This window comes from Atractosteus spatula, chromosome 1 (genome assembly GCF_055471065.1).
Source record: "Atractosteus spatula isolate fAtrSpa1 chromosome 1, fAtrSpa1.hap1, whole genome shotgun sequence".
NCBI classification, from domain to species: Eukaryota; Metazoa; Chordata; class Actinopteri; order Semionotiformes; family Lepisosteidae; genus Atractosteus; species Atractosteus spatula.
In genome coordinates, this window is record NC_142706.1 from 11,441,264 (window position 1) to 11,457,202 (window position 15,939).

At 41.2% G+C, this 15,939-nt stretch overlaps 1 protein-coding gene across 24 annotated transcripts in view; it reads left to right on the top strand.

The window, feature by feature from the left end:
- limch1a (LIM and calponin homology domains 1a) overlaps positions 1–15,939 on the top strand; it is a 148,475-nt gene that overhangs the window by 85,202 nt on the left and 47,334 nt on the right. For 23 of the 24 annotated variants that reach the window (XM_088909509.1, XM_088909562.1, XM_088909516.1 and 20 more), the window contains exons 5-7: positions 471–501; positions 3,450–3,560; positions 7,181–7,376. In XM_088909509.1, coding sequence (XP_088765635.1) covers positions 471–501; positions 3,450–3,560; positions 7,181–7,376 — 338 coding nt within the window. Of the gene's footprint in view, positions 1–470; positions 502–3,449; positions 3,561–6,689; positions 6,957–7,180; positions 7,377–15,939 lie in introns of those variants that run through there. The other variant, XM_088909741.1, reaches the window with a different exon arrangement.

Sequence of the window (15,939 nt, forward strand, 5' to 3'; positions counted from 1 at the left end):
AAGGACTGACTCTCAAAACTCATTTCCAGTAAACTTAACTTAATGAGAATAATGTTTGGCGCCTGTGCAGTGTTGACTGTTTATTAAATCTGGGGGGTATGCCCGGTGAAGATAAAAAGATTTGTTTCTGGATTGTAAATTTCTACAAACAAGAAGATAAAGTTCTTCAAAGTCTACAAGCATGTCCAAATTTTTGATTCCTTTGAGCTTGAAGAGAAAAAAAGAAAGATAAACAAGTTTAATGAGTGCTGTGCATTCTTGGCTGTCCTTTTGACCAGTACTGCCTGAAGATTCTATTTTTAAATGCCAAAACAGCATTATGGACTGGCTGAAGGCTGTGCTGAGGACTTCAACATCTTGGACTTTTTTGAGTGTTTTTTTTCAAGGGAGGTTTTAAGACTGAAATAAAGTCAAACTAAGCCAGTAAGTCTCCTGCCTAACAGTAATTCTGTGCTTTGTCCTCTTCCTAGGGGATCGGATTGCAGCAGAAAGCTAAAGAATGTAAGTACCTTTCTTTTGCTCTAGCCTTTCCCTGTGTACCTTATGCAAGACAACACTGGAAGCAGGAACCTTCTCACACTGGTCTCTGAAGAGCTGGAAAGTGCCATTTTTCATAAATCCCGTTAAAAAGCTGGTTCAGTGTCTACTAAACCTGCCTTTTCTGATTCCAGGCTTAATCTGTAGTGACCTCAGTATAGAGCCACTTCAGTTTGTTTGCCCAGTGGTGTCGCTGTTGAGAAGATGGATGTACTGTATATTGGAATTGCCAAATCTTGTTATCAAATGCATTGTTTTGAATACTATTCAATCTGTTTGTTATAGACATTTTTAAAAATCTAGTTTTTCCAAGAGAAAACAAGTTGCAAAATGTGCTTATAAACCTGGGGTGCATTCTGCTTACTATATTAAAACCACGGCTGTTCTTGTGTGTAGCTGCAATAACCTCTATGTGTACCATGTGATTTATGCTGATGGTTTTATCCAGTTGCATCTGGTTGAGACACAAAGGGTGCATGTACATTATTAGGAGTTCTGTTGTCTCTGGGTGATGTTCAATTGGTCTTTCTCAGTTTTTAGAAAACTGTTTGTTAGAGTTTAGATCAAACGTTGAGTGCCCAGATGGTTACTGTAATACGCAAGCGCATGCTTGCAGAACTAGAGAAACTGAGGTTTGAAGACAAAAGTTGAAAGTCATGAAGACATTAGTTAAAAACAAATATCAGGGAAGTTGCAACTTTTCATAGCGTGAACGTAGATTTGAAAAAAAACCCCCGCAGGGGCTACATCTGTGCTCTCAAGCTTTCTGGAAAGTGGTTTAGAAGGTTTTAAACCAAAAGCTGCAGGTGATGTTGTTCCAAGCTGTTGAGAGCTGGCAGGATTCTTATCTCAGGGCTGGGAACAACCCTCCTGGGAGGTGGCTAGCAGCTCTCTGTTTAAGCTAGAGCACCAGGCAGTGAAGTCATAGGTCAGCTATGCACTTACAGGAGCGTTGAGGTATGAGGTAGACTAGTGTCAGCGGATAGATTCTCCCTGATTGCAGCCTGCAGGTGCCAAACTCCGCCAGCTCATTGGCTGGGGGAGATCTTTGCATATAGAGATTACCTTTAGCAACGAGAGCTCTTCTGTGTGGGGTCTGAGTTCCACTCCGTGCAGAGCACAGCTCACCAGCAAGAAGGCTTTCTACTGGGTCTTGGGAAGCAAGAACCCCCCCTTACCTTCTGGGGTTAGGAGATGTTCTGATCAAGGAAGGTGAATGATGAAAAACTGACAGGTAAATCAGCCTCTGTCCTGTTTGTGGGGTTGCATCAGCATTTCACTTTTAGATTTATCACTCGTGTCGTGTATTTTTATTCATGGCTTTCAGCAGGTGTAAGTTAAAAGTGTGCCACACCTGAGACCTCTATGAAAGAGGGGTGAAGGAGTGAAAGGACCTTACTTTTCCTGTGGTACCTCTCTTGTAACTGCATGTGAGTTTTTTTTGGATATTGCACAGCATTTAGAACATTGTCTTATAGCTGACCACTGCCCTGAGTCACACAAAGGAGTAATGGAATGGTTTTATTTAATATGCAGTGTTATGCCAAGTGCAAGCCATGACTTGTGAATTGTAGTACTGTTTTTTAAGTGTAGAAAGTCTTCTGTTACAGTGCTTAATTCCAGAAATAGCATGTGATATGGAGTCTATTCAGACTATTAATTTTGAAACGAGCTTGGTGTGATTTGTTTTGTGTGAAATGGTATTAACAGCAGTGAAAATTAAATATCAGTAGCTGTATTGGCAAGAGTGAAGTTATTCACACTTGGCTGAGCTTATCTGGAGTTTTTCTTGCTTTACTTCACTTTTCTAGGGGATGTGGAGTGCCTTTTATACTTGATGTTTGGTGGTAGTTGCAATAGATACATTTTCTAACTTTTTTTGCTTCCATTTTAAAATGAAGAACATTCATAGCATTTTTTGGATGACCCTGTGTTATTCACAGCTTTTTGGAAAATCCTTTCTCTTTCAGCCTCAGAGCACAAATATTAAATGTGCTGGTGGTTAGCATAATTTTGTCAGTCTCCATCTGAATTTTGCTAACGTTATTCGTAAAGGTGATTCTATTTTGTAACATAATGTCTTCATGTGATCTCAGTTATTTTTGGTTTGCTTTGATGTTCATGCTGTTCACCAAAACACACATATTGTACAGAGTATGAGAGGAGCTTTGGTGTAAACAAGCCTTGACATTGTGTTGTATGTAGGAGGTAAAGCCAAAATATTTACTGAACAAACGTTTATACTCTCAATATACACCCTACGGAAGTGTTTTCTTAAAAATAAGGAAAACATTCCTTTAATTTTCAGATGTTACTTTTGTGCTTTCATCAAGAGTTAAATTTCATGCTATGTTTGTATTCAAATGAAATATGTTTGCTTTTTAACTAGTTGAATGAGATGTACTATATGAACATCCAAAATAATTACTTTAAGGCATTCTCAAACAGCATCTTTGTTCTCTTGAATAAATCATGTAAGTTTGGAGCCAGCTGTGATATTGGGCCCCCAATCTCTGTTAATTGCAGATGCCTGAATTTATGGACAGTTATGATACACAAGGTCAGGGTTCAAACAGAAATACTTTCCATTGAGAAAAGGGGTGTTCTGCTGTGGAAAGCCTCCTTTGTTTTTCTTCTGTAGTTAACAAAGGCTCAACACCAAAATTGAATTGAACACAGCAGGTATCGGCTGCTAGAAATACAGTATACAGCCTATCTGGCACCTGAAAATACTTGGTGTCAGATTAAAGAAGAATATGTATATATCCATTTTCAAAGTCAACAGCACCCAGAAGCTGTTCTCAAACCGTGTTTTACAATATAAAATGTTGTAGTGTAGGCTGGGTTAAATTTATCGCCTCCCAAAAAGAAGAAAAACAGCTAACTGGCCTGATTTTTTTGTTCCTTCCTAGGTTTTGATCACTATTTACTGGTTGGGAAAAGCAGCCAACAGCTGTGCTTCGTATAACGGGCCGACTCTCGATCTGAAGGAATTTGAGGGCCTGCTGTCGCAGATGCGCAAGGTACTGCCAGCATATTTTTGCCCCTTGTGTTTACAAAGGGAATTGAAGAGGAGCAGGTTTCAAACGCACACATTGTCAATTCCAAACCAAGGGCAGTGTACAGTATGTTGCTTGCATGAGCCTGTCTTCATACTCGTCTTTCCTGATTGGTTATGCTCTGTTCATACGTGAAGGTATAGTTTAGGTGTCCATATCCTCAAGAGGTTAAAGGTCATTCTGGTGGTGCTGCCAAGTGCCCCTTTAGAGAACATCGGAGGAGCTGTTATTTCATTATTGTACATTTATTTCATTAATGCCTTTATCCAGGACACGTACATTCAAAACAGCCAATGAACTATAATGCATAACAGAATGCATACTGAGAAAGGCATAAACTAAAAGAAATGTTAATTGAGCCTTGGATCAATTACAGTAGCCACTAACTACCAGAGGAGCGGGATGGGACAGATGGCCTCTTCTAGTTTACAACTGCTCTTATTTTCTCAATTTAGTCAATTAACAACCCAAACCAAGCACAGCACGGAACTTGTCTAGGATGAATCATAGGCCCTAAAAGCATAGTCTACAGAAACTGAAGCAAAAGCAGTGATACAGCAATTGTACAAAGTCAAGCCGTGCAGTCTAATGGCATGTTTTAAGCAGTGAGGCTTTAGAAGGTGGTGTTGAAGCTCAGAAACATCAGGATTCCACATTCTGCTGCAAGGGTGCAAATGTTCCAATTGAGAGGAAGTGGTGTAGCATATCTCTGGTTCATTAGGTTGCTAGTAGCTCACTATTGCAAGGATCTCAGCCAGCTTCATTTCTTGAAAGAGGCCAGAGTATTCTCTTCAACTGCTTGGCTAGTTAGCATGTTGGAACTTTTTCCCCGATAGCAACGTATGTTTCAAAGAGTCTTTCTGACTCATCGGATTCTGATAACCTCATGGGCTGGTTTGGAAGACATTCGTGGATGGTGGTAGGATGATTGGCTTAAACTGGCCCTCTTGGGCAAGGGCATTGGTGGGCACTGGAGATCCTAAGTGTAGGTGACTCCGTCCTTGGCTAGAGTTGTGAACATAGCAACATCGCCATCCAAAAATGAGGATGGGATTCTCTTCTCAGGTGTCTGTTTGGCATGTCATTTGCAGTGCTTTTCATTTTTCCCCTCAAAAAACACTTTCTGAGCAAAATGTTTTCTTGTCTAACGAGTAAGAGTTTATTTATGTAGGCTCAGTACAAAACTGAAAATTTTCCAGTCAGCTGCTGCAGTACCAGTTTGCTTCCTATGTGCGTTTCCTGCTTGTTAGCTGTACAAGAAGCCATTTATTTTAAGTAGTAAGCAGACAAATAAATTAAGCATGATGAATAGAGAATTACTGCCTTAATCAAACACTTCAAAAACATGAACATAGGATTTGAAGTGACAGTTGCCTATCCTTGTAGGATGAAGGAGGTACAGGAGCTAAATGTGACTTTTTAAACTTGTAATCACTTTTTTTTTCCATCTCTCTTAATTTTCAAAATGTTAGTTGTTAATCTTAATGACTCACCACCCACTCTCATACTTGCATGGCAGAGAGTAGACTATACGTGTACACAAGCTGTGAAACATGCAGGGGCACAGCTGGCTTCTTTTTGAGTTGTGAGCTCTACAGAGGAAACAGTGTCAGAGGTATACATCTGATGGAGCACTGATGCAGTTCTCACTGGTTAAAATGGGGCTCTTGCAGGCTCCTGCCAAGCCAATGGAAACCTTGGCCACCCAACCAATCCTATCGTTGGTCTGCCAATTGCATGCTAGTGCTTGAGAAACATGCACAGATTGGAACCTGAAGTATAGAGTAGCTCTGAGCCTGGGCTATATGTGGTCAACAGGATCCCTCACCAATAGAGCTCTACAGTCTGGACTTTTAAAGTAGAGAATCATTAACTTACAAGTTAGAGAGTTCTGACTTTTTCTGGCATTAAGACTCAGCTTTGTCATTAAAATGACTCCCACAGACATCTCAGCTATCTACATGTTATAATTGGTGGTTTTCTAGTCTTTAACAAGACCATATTTTTGGCTGTGAATCTGGTTGGTTTGCAGCAGCAGTGGACTAAACGATCATATAAAAACGTAAATGTATAATTTGCAGTGCGTTATTTAAATGTGCCCTAATACATACAGAACACATACAGAAAAATATCATGCTGAAAAGTATCAAATTAGTAGGCTACCATTCATGAAGTGCTGGCCTGATCAAGAAAAGATTTACAAATGCACAACTCTCTAAGAAGGCTTTACATAATGAACAGTTATAACCTGCACTCTCTATTTTATAATGTAAGAAGAAACTCTCTTAAAAATCTAAAAAAGCTCTGAATTTAAAAATTCTTTTTTGAACTTTGTAAGATCTGTTATATGCAAAAAAAGTTTAAACAACTTTTTGATGCATTATGTCTGTCAGCTTTACATTACATAATAATGATGCATTTTAATTTAGAGCGCTAGCCTTGTGGATTGTCAAACTGATGGATTTCCACAAAGGTGAGAAAATGAGCTCTTTTCTCAGGAAACTCCTTAAAGTATGATCTCATGTTAAATTCTGGGGCCCCGCTCTGCTCTCTACCCATACAGCAGGGCCCAATAAATACACAAAGCTTTTGACAGCCAAAGATGAAAGACTAGGGTTTTAGTAATAGAATTAACTGTTTGAACTCAATGGCCTTAAAGGAACTGTAGAGTATACTTGATGAATCAAGACCCCTGGACACTGCTGGCGCCTGTGGCACTGGCAGTCATATCCACTGTCTTGTGGGTGAATTTATTTTGAGCAAGTGCTGTCATTTTAGTTTTTGCCTGCCTGTAATATCGTAATTCAACATTGTAAGTGCCCAACAAGAGAGAGATTGTGGCTGGGGGTGGCTTCCTTTGACCTTTCCTGGGGGGGTAGGATTTCAGAGCCCAGCCTGCGTTTCTCTGCGCTGGAAAGAATTTCTAATGGCGGGCTCCTGAAAGGCTGCCATTGTTCTGCGCGCTCCAACCATGCGGGTCGGAGCCACAAGTGCCTCCGTATCCTCTGGAGCCCAGGAGCTTGGCACAGGGGGAGAGGGCTGGTCCCAGTTTCCTCCGAGGAGCAGGAAGAGCCGCCTCGCATAGTTCTCATTGCTGATTGCTGCGCGAGAGAGGCTCTGCTTTCATAACAGGAATTTCTGGGGAAGGTGGAGAGAGGCTGCAGGAAACACTGCTGCTTTATAAGACAGAGCATTTGCTTTTGGAATTGGAGTGGGAGCTTATATGAGCAGGGCTGGGTCTGCAGCAAGGCTGCTTTTGTGCGGAGATGAACCTTAAAGTGCCTCTTCTCTGGCTTGCTTCGTCTTAAGAGTGCTGGGAGCACTTTCGTCCTCGTAGTTTGCACTATGAACAGTGGACAGGTATTCAGAGACTTGCATTTGTTTCACCTGGATGCCTTTTTTTTTTAATCATTGTCTTTTTGTGAGGGAAGGGGACTGAGAACTAATGTACTTTACAGTCGTCTTTTAACGCAGTTCACGGACGGAGAATGACCCAGTACTTTGGAAATGTTAATTACCCCCAGCCGTTTGTAACCTTTCCTCTCTCTCTGTCATCTTTTTATCTGGCGGGGTACCACGGTTAGGAGGCTGAGGACACGGAGAGCCCGAAGCGCAGCATTCGAGACAGCGGCTACATCGACTGCTGGGACTCGGAGCGGAGCGACTCGCTGTCGCCGCCGCGGCACGGCCGGGACGACTCCTTCGACAGCCTGGATTCCTTCGGCTCGCGCTCCCGCCAGACGCCCTCTCCCGACGTGGTGATAAGGGGCAGCAGCGATGGTATGAAACCAGGTCACTGTCACGGGCGCACGGCAGCAGCAGCTGCGGCAGCAGGTGGCACTTCAGGGTGAATGAGGGACGGTGCCCTGCGACTTCCCACAGGAGAAATGTCTCGTGGTAGGGCGCTCACTCTAGAGCATCCCGGTGAAAAAAAACAGAGCTGAAACCTTCGGAGTTGGCAAATTGGCAGTCTAGTAATTTTACAGGCACATTGAAATGTAGGTATTTCAGCTGAGGGCTTGAAAGAAGCTAGGGATTGGTCGTTCCTGATAACAGCAGGAAAGAAACTCGGAGACAGGAAACAGCAGCTGAAGGCTCATGCCCTGCCTGGCTGGTCTCCACCTGTTGGATGGGAAATAAGTTCTGCGCTCTTGTGATTGTGGAAAAGGATTTGGAACACTAGGAGAAGTAGGAAGGATCTGAACTGCGGTTGTTTATTGCCGGTTATGAGTTTTGCAGTGATGAAGTCCTTTTAAATCTGTGTGTTGTTTAGTTCAATCTGACTCCTAATGGCAATAAATTGGTCAGTATTTACAGTGCAAGGTGGTTTTTCTCCAATCATTTCTGCCCTGCATTTATAGTATCCTTATGTGGTCAGTGAGCATATCTTTCTCAGTCATGCACACCTTTAATTCATTGCTTTCATACTGCACGTGTGTGTATTACAAAGGCCAGAAAAGTTGTTTATTTCTTGCCTTGTTTCCTTTGCAGTCTGGTTTGCATAACATACTTACAGTACGTGATATGCACATGAAGGGGCAGCTGAGATCTCTCATTGTTTCAACTGTATACAAGCATCTGCTTTTTTGTGGTCTTTTCTAGTGCCTAATCCATCTATCAGGTCTGAGTCTAATGAAGGTTTAGATGAGCAGATGTTGTGATCCTGTGTGCTGTAGAGAGAGGGACTATACAAACTCACTATGGCCACCAGATGCCCTTCTTGAAGGGGGTCTTGTCAAAAAATTGAAGATTTGCATTGAAATAAGAACACCGTGACATCAGTGCTCTTTCAGTAAGCCACAGAAACGGATCTCCTCAGAAATTATACAGCCATGCTCAGTACTACAGCAAACTATCTGTGAATATTAGATGCATAATACAAATATTTGTGTACTGTATAGTATGTTTACGTGTATGTGTACAGTATGTTTGCTATTCTTTACAAATTAATGTTAAAAATGATAGCTAGACTAGTACTTGGTTTTTAATGAAATTTTTAATATAATTCTAACTTCAGCTGTATTGTAAAGTGTAAAGCCCAAAAAAGAAAAACATTTGCCATGCCAACAGCATGTGCTTTGAAAGAGAGACCAATCATACATATCAAGTTAAGTCTCATAGTGAGTTGTAGATTTTTTTTATTTTACTATTTTTACTAAGCATCTTACAGCCATGTTTTAACAGATGTTTCTAATTTATTTCGACTGCCATAAAAGAAATTCTAATAGAAAATGAAGATATTGAACTTTTGCACAGCTGATAGTATTATTGCACTAGTATTAACAGATTACTGAAAATAGTTCTGCTGTTTCACCTTTTTGTGTTGAAGTGGATAGCAATGATTTTTCAAAGCTCCCTCAAGTATGTTCAGACGTAACTCCAAATGTCAAGGTTACCATTTAAGGTTTCATGTCACTGTCATGTCTGCCTTGTGTTCTGTTTTGCCTGTTTGAAATAATTCACCAACAGTGACAGTTTTCAATGTCGAGGTCATGATCATTAACAAACTCTTAATTGTGCATCTTTCTTGTGCATTTAGGTCCATTTTGTAGGATTACAAGAAAATCTTAATCCAAAATTGTATTTCCAGAAATACAAACATTGTTCCTTTTAGCCATTGATCTGGTTTGTCAATGGTTAGTGAAGGCACGTTCAGGTGACTGAGACATACCTGCAAGTCTGGTCGGACCCAAGGTGATTATCCTCCGTTCTCAGTGGCGAGACTGGGAACACCATGTTTCAGTTCACTGCTGCCAAAAACACAGTAAGGGGTGAGACTGGAGGCTGTTTTCAGAAAGCTTTTTTCCCTTGAGAAGAAAACCTCACATTGGGAGGGGTTAAAAAAATTAAAACAAACCTGGAATGCTAATTACAAAGTCCAGCTAGTGGGTGACTTAAAACTGAATTTTTTTGGCTCGGTAACATGAGGAAGGGGAGCATTCACCCCCCCAATAAAATGCCATGAAGTGGACAGATCAGGAAAACACGGTACGGCTTTGCTCTCGAGAGCTCAGCAAGACAATACTGCTTCGCTTCGGCGTGACTATGCTGTCCCTATTGCTGCCTCCAGACAGGGCAGTGGTCCATCAGTGACCAGCATCTGCTGTGGCTGAAGGGATTGCCGAAAGAGGTAACCTGGTGTGGGAGAAGATCTCTACGGGGACATCGCAGAGCCTGTCTGAAGATGCATTGAGCTACCTCTGAAATCCAGATGTCACACGGCCTTACTGTCTTGCGTGGGAGCTTCAGCAACTGGAGGGCCGTCTGTTTCCAATTGTGTCCCTTGGAGCCAAGCCAGATGCAGCTGACGAGATGCACCTCATGCTGAGTGGTGCTGCGCAGATCTGCAGGGGCATCTTAAACACCCAGATCTTAAAGAGCGGTTCAAAGAACATGCCGGGGAGTGTTAACGCAGGGTTTTATCCCAAGTGCCTGTTCCCCACGTGTAGCGTGTGGAGTCAGACCCCAGATTTGCGGTGCCATTTTGGGCACGTCTCCAAACACCTAATTCACACAGCCCAGACACGCCGTAAGCCTGCGTTGCTAGATCAGTCCCCTGCTGTGGGCAGCGTGCATGCTCCTGATGCTCTTGAGTCTGGTGGAGTGATGTCTGTGTGTTAGTGAAAATGAAACCTGACACACAAACCCAAGTGCTAAAAATGAGCTTTTTTTAAATGAGGAGATCAGGGTACTGATTTTTTTGACAGATCCTTTCAGGTTGTGGTTGGTTTAAGAGGCAGCTGTCAGGAGAATTGCTCTCGTAAACACTCAAAATGATCTTGAAGAGCTGGCTTTAATTTTGTATTTAAGACTGGAGTGTTATTCCTGGACATTTACTGAACAGTACCCTTTACTAGATGTGACAGATCTGGACTTCTTCTGGCGATGCATTCTTACTCGGTGCGGTTTTTAAATGACTGCAGGTTTTGTCCAAGTGTAGGTGAGAGTATGTTCATTATTCACCAAGTTTGGCAGATTTAAATCCTAAAAATTATAATCGGTTTTCTGAGAAAGCACAGTTGATGGCTGGGAAAGTGGGGGCTTGATAAATTATGCTGTCGCTGTTCTGAGCAGCTGCTTTGAATATAAGTTTTTTTTGCCGTCTACAGCATCAACCCCAAAGAGGTTTGTGTATAAATAAACCCGATTTTATATTTTGAAAACATGTTTGCTTTTTTACGAGACGGAGGAAGCCATTTGTCTTTTCTGCCACTGTGTTGCGTCTGCGAGTAGGTTGTGTTGCAATGCATCACAGCCTTGTTATGCCACTGAGGAAACACTTATGCACAAGAGCTTGAACTCTTTGATAAGGCTGTTTAAACACCCTCAGACTCTATTAACAACTGCAGGAAGGGAGAGCTAAATATGGTTTGTGCTCCGCCATAAAATGCTGAAAGCTCTTTTCTTTATATAAAGAAGTCATTAGAGAAAATGAAATTGAAAAATGTTTTTTGTGCTGACATTTCAAATCCTTAATTACACTTGCAGGACGGCTGTTGTATTCAAACTCATAAGGCACTAATGTGAATTCAAACAATTTCTATCTGGGCAGGGAGACAACCCACTTGAGTTTTGAGTTAAAGATGTGTCCCTTTACAGTTATTTACACTACAGTTTCTGCCCACTGGTGGTGATTTTCTGGCCTTTTCTAAGGGTGTGTGCTAAGCAAATACATAAGATCTTTGTTCCGGGAGTTTTATCTGTCCCAAGATAGGCTGACTGTGTAGGAACTTGATTTTGTGAAAACCGACAGATGTTCGGATTGTAAAATTTAATGCAGAAATGTGGCAAATTCACACTTTGAGAAGTGGATTTGGCACCAGCTCTGTGGATTTTGAATTTTGGTCAGAGGATCTGGGGAAAAAGGGAACTTTTAAGTATTTTGGGCCTTTTGTATTCAACCAGATTCAGGTCAGAATTACTGATGGGAAAACAATGAAAAGTTTCCCTCACTGTGCATATCTGCATGTTTTTTGCAGTTTCCCCTTCAATTTCATGTATTGCATATAGCTTTTCAATCCATTGTTTCGAATAGATTGCCAGGTTTTGACTCGTACTGCACCAGTCAAGTGTGATTATTCTCCATTATGTTTTTTGTGTACTGCAGTAGGACTGGTAAGACCTCCCGATGGCAGTTTAAAAGGAAACATGTCTATCTTTCCAAATTTCAGAGCACATAGCATTTTTAAAACTGCAGTACTTTTGATGTAATATTGGCTTCATAGCGCATTAAATTATGTCAAAATTGCCTAGGCTGTAGCACAACTCGGGTTGTAGTTTTCAATTAGTAGCCCTCTTGCACAGATTGTATGAGCTATTTGTAGGTCTCCAGTAATGTTTCTTTTCCTCATCCAAGCCTGGTACAGTATATGATGAATGTTCATGTGGCATTGCTTTAAGGAAAAAAGTGCTCCGTTTTGGTTTTCTCCAGAACTTAACACTAATCGTGCAGAAAAATAGAAATGGACTCTTTACTTCCTTTTTAGGTGTGCTTAATGTCCATCAGTTATATTTTTATATTTGTGTATTAAGTGCAAAAGATGCTTAGAGCTTCGTTTACATGCTAGAAAGTACTCAGTTGTCTCTTTATAGATCCTTACAGTTTGTGTACATTTGACAAGCACTCTGCAACTTGATGTGGTGGTTTGGTTATGTAAAGGGATTAGGGTATTCTTTGCCTTGAGTTTGCTAAGCTGAGGGAAAATGACCTGCTACAAGGTCAAGGCAGTCACAACCCTGTGTGAGGAGAGAACCAAAGGGTTATTATGAGGTTGGCCATGGGTGTCATGGAGGGGCGTAAAATGAAAGATTCTGGGACAGAAGGATTAGGGACCTGTATACTGTATATGTAGAGGAGAGAAACCACAAGTTAGGCCGGCAGCACCCAGTGATAGTGCGTTCCCTCAAACTTTGGTTTGCTCAACTGTCTTTCCTTAACTAAAATTTAGAGAATGAATTTAGAGAACATTTAACAGAGGGATTTGTGACACTTAGTGTTGTGGGCACCACCATTGATAGCTTCCAAGGCTGCTTTCCTCTCTTAGTAACGGGAATTGGAAGAGACCAGACAGGGGAGCAGGGACTGGTTTGACAGGAGGACTGCTTGGCTGGAAGAACATCCTGCACTCAGGTTTCTCTTGACCAGCACGGAAGAGCTGTGCCACAACGAAGAGCGAGCTCCCTGCAGGTTCCCTGCTGCAGAGGCCACAGTGCGGGTGGCATTTGGCCTTTTGGGTTCAGCTAGCCCTCAGATGAGAATTGTTTTCCTTGAACCGTTTCAACAACATGGTTTTTGAGCTGTAATTGACTGACTGCGTCTTAGTCTAGACGCTTTAATGCTTAGTGAAGTATATGTGGTTGAAAGATAAAAGGAATATATTTCTTGTTTGCCTGCAGCAGTAAGAGTGTTTACGGTAACAGCTTAGCTCTGCAATTGGTTTGTGAAGGTTTAAGTGTGGAGAAAAGAGTTACGAAGAGATGCAATAATGAAGAAAGGGTACTTTTTCTCATTAGATCACAAAAATGTTCTAGTGTAAGATGAATAACAGCAGGCTGTTTTGATTTTTTTTTTCTCCTGCCCTTGTCGAATGTGTGATGAAAGAGTTACTCCTCCACAAAAAAGTGTCAGCAGCTTTTAATTTCAAGGGCACTCTTCAGAATCTGAGTCTTGTCAGGGTCAGCTAAGGAAAGGGTCTTCTGTGGAAAGACAAGAAAGGGGAAAATTATAGTTGTTTGTTTCAGCCAAGCTGTATGTGTAGGTGTAACGATTAACGATTTGTATCCTTGATAGGAAGGTCTATTTTTATTTTGTTTGTAAAGGCTAGAGTTACCATCAAGGGAATTCAATTAAGAAAGTTCTTATTTTGTGTTTCATCTCTCTATAATAACAGAGCAACTGGTTAGCCTGTCGAAGAATTTACCATTTTTACTAAAGCTCATTAGAGGGCTGTATAGTATAATAGAAAAGTGAATAACAAGTGTTTGTTTATGATATAAACTTCCTTCTTGGCAAGACCTGAGTCTGATCTGTTTTATTCTCCTGTTTTGTATTGTGTGCTCTGTGTGGTTCTGTTCTGCTGTTGCTTAGGTAAATTTCTGTCCAAACAGGTGTGACTTCTGAAAACACTCTACAAAAATTAGACTTGTGCAAGTGGGTCAGTGTTTGGCTAAATGCATGGAGCTTTTGCAGTAAAATCTTGTCAACACCCACACAATACATATTTGGTAGTGTCGGATCTTTCATCCACGCTAAACTGTCACTGTAAGCATTTTATCAAAAGCATGTCAAATGTTTTTCCTTTGTTTCAGGGAGATCGCAGCAAGCCTGACATTTGAGCACATGACAGTTCTGGATCTCTGCTTTGGGACTGACTGAGTGCAGACTAGAGTAGGGGTGGTGACCAATGTGATGCATTTTACAGGCAGCTCGTGCAGTATTGTTTGCCAGCACTGCTGTGCATGATTTCAAATGGTTGCCTTCAAAGCAGATCCCGAGTCAGTCTTTTGCTGAAGGTGTTTGCTGTATCAGATTCCCGTTGCTCACGAGTAAACTAGTGTAATTTTGGAAATTGTACCCCGAGTTTCATATTAGTGATATGTGTAATTGTAGCATGCTAAATTCAAACATGGTAAAGTTGGAGCTTCCTGTCAAGTCTGTAGGTTATTTGCCACCTGGTGGCTGGTTGTCAAAATTGCATCTCAAACCGGGTTAGAATGACCCTGATATCACTACAGTATGTATTTAAGACTCTCTGTGCTTGCGAGTCCCAAGGCATTATGCTTTGTCCTTAAATAAGGATTGTGACTTGGTTTCTTATAGCATCAATGTCTGAGAATATATAAAAGTCCTTGCTTTGTAACCCAAGAATCCATTATCTTGGAGTCCAGCAGGTGGACCTAGTGATTGGCCACTATGAGAGAACATTGTTGCCCCAAGATGATGACAAGATGCACAGATCAAGCTGTGTTTTGACTTTGGAGGCACTGATTTTAATAGCTGTAGGATTCGGGCTGTAACTAACCACAGTGTTTTTTCTTTTAGCAGAATATACGCTTTCAGAGTGTGTTTACTGCTAGCAGGAAGAATCCCTTACATCTGTTAAACATCTTGGGGAAGAATTGACATGGCAGAAGGGCTTGTTTTATAGTGCTGCATAGTTGAATGGAAATAAATTCTGTTTCATGTAAAGTTATGTAAAAAGCTGAAAAATAAATCTTTGGAGATGCCTCGTGTATTAATGCATTTCTTTTTTTCATTAAATTGAAATCCAGGCTTTGGCCATCAGCCTATTTTAAGTGAGAAATGCCGGAGGTTTTTTTTTTTTTACAGCAGCTCTCACCAGACTGCTTAATTTTATATTGCAGTGAACACCTTGTAAACACTTAAGCAGCTAGAAAAACGTTTTTACTGCAATTTTAATTTGTTGTTGTAACTTGTTTGGGTTGTTTTGCATGGCTTGTTAAAAAAATCATCACCTCATGCTAAGTTTGAAAATAAATTTTGGGTGGAAAATTGGATAAATAGTCCTTACCAAAGGGTGTACTGTGGGCCAGTATAAAGTTGCAAATGTCAAAAGCACAGGACATTTATTGAGTTTCATGGTGAAACCATAATGGGAGGCAAATACTAGGGATTGCTGGTTCAAGTACAGACCCACATCACCTTGCTGTACTATGTTCAGTTCAAAATCTGCAAAAGAAGCTCAATGCTGAAGACGTTTGAAGACTTTTAAATATACTCTATGTAGCAGTTAGTTAAATTCAGTCAGTCCTGAACCACTCGGGCAAGCACCAAACCCACCAGGTCAAAAGACCAGCCCCTTCCAACCAAAGCACTCTTGTGTTGTCATCATAACCATCTCATGTGAGGCTTAGAGTATGTAACTTCTATCTTCAGTAGAATTAGACCACTGCATTCCTGTCAGAATCAGTTTTTGTGTCTCAACTTTCATTTTCCACGCCTTGCTGGGCAATAGACTTCTGTCCATTTAGTATCTTGTTCTGTGCCTTATCTTGCACAGAGATGGTTGAATTGTCTAGCCATTTGAGTAGGAAAGATGCTTCTCTAGGAAGCCTGTAAGGAACCAAGGTTCCATGTACAGTATCACTGTATCCAATGTTTTCGATTTAAATAACGAATAGGATACTTTAACTTCTAACAGTGGAAACTAAAGGCACAAGCTTGATCAGATGCTGTGTGATGTTGGAACGCAAGACATCTTACAAACCAGGAGGCCGTTTGAGCTGGTTTTCATTTTATGGATATTGCGAGATGGAAATGACAGAGCATATGCGCTAAAAGTGCGCTGAATGGATCTATTCTGCCACTTCTAATATTTTGGTT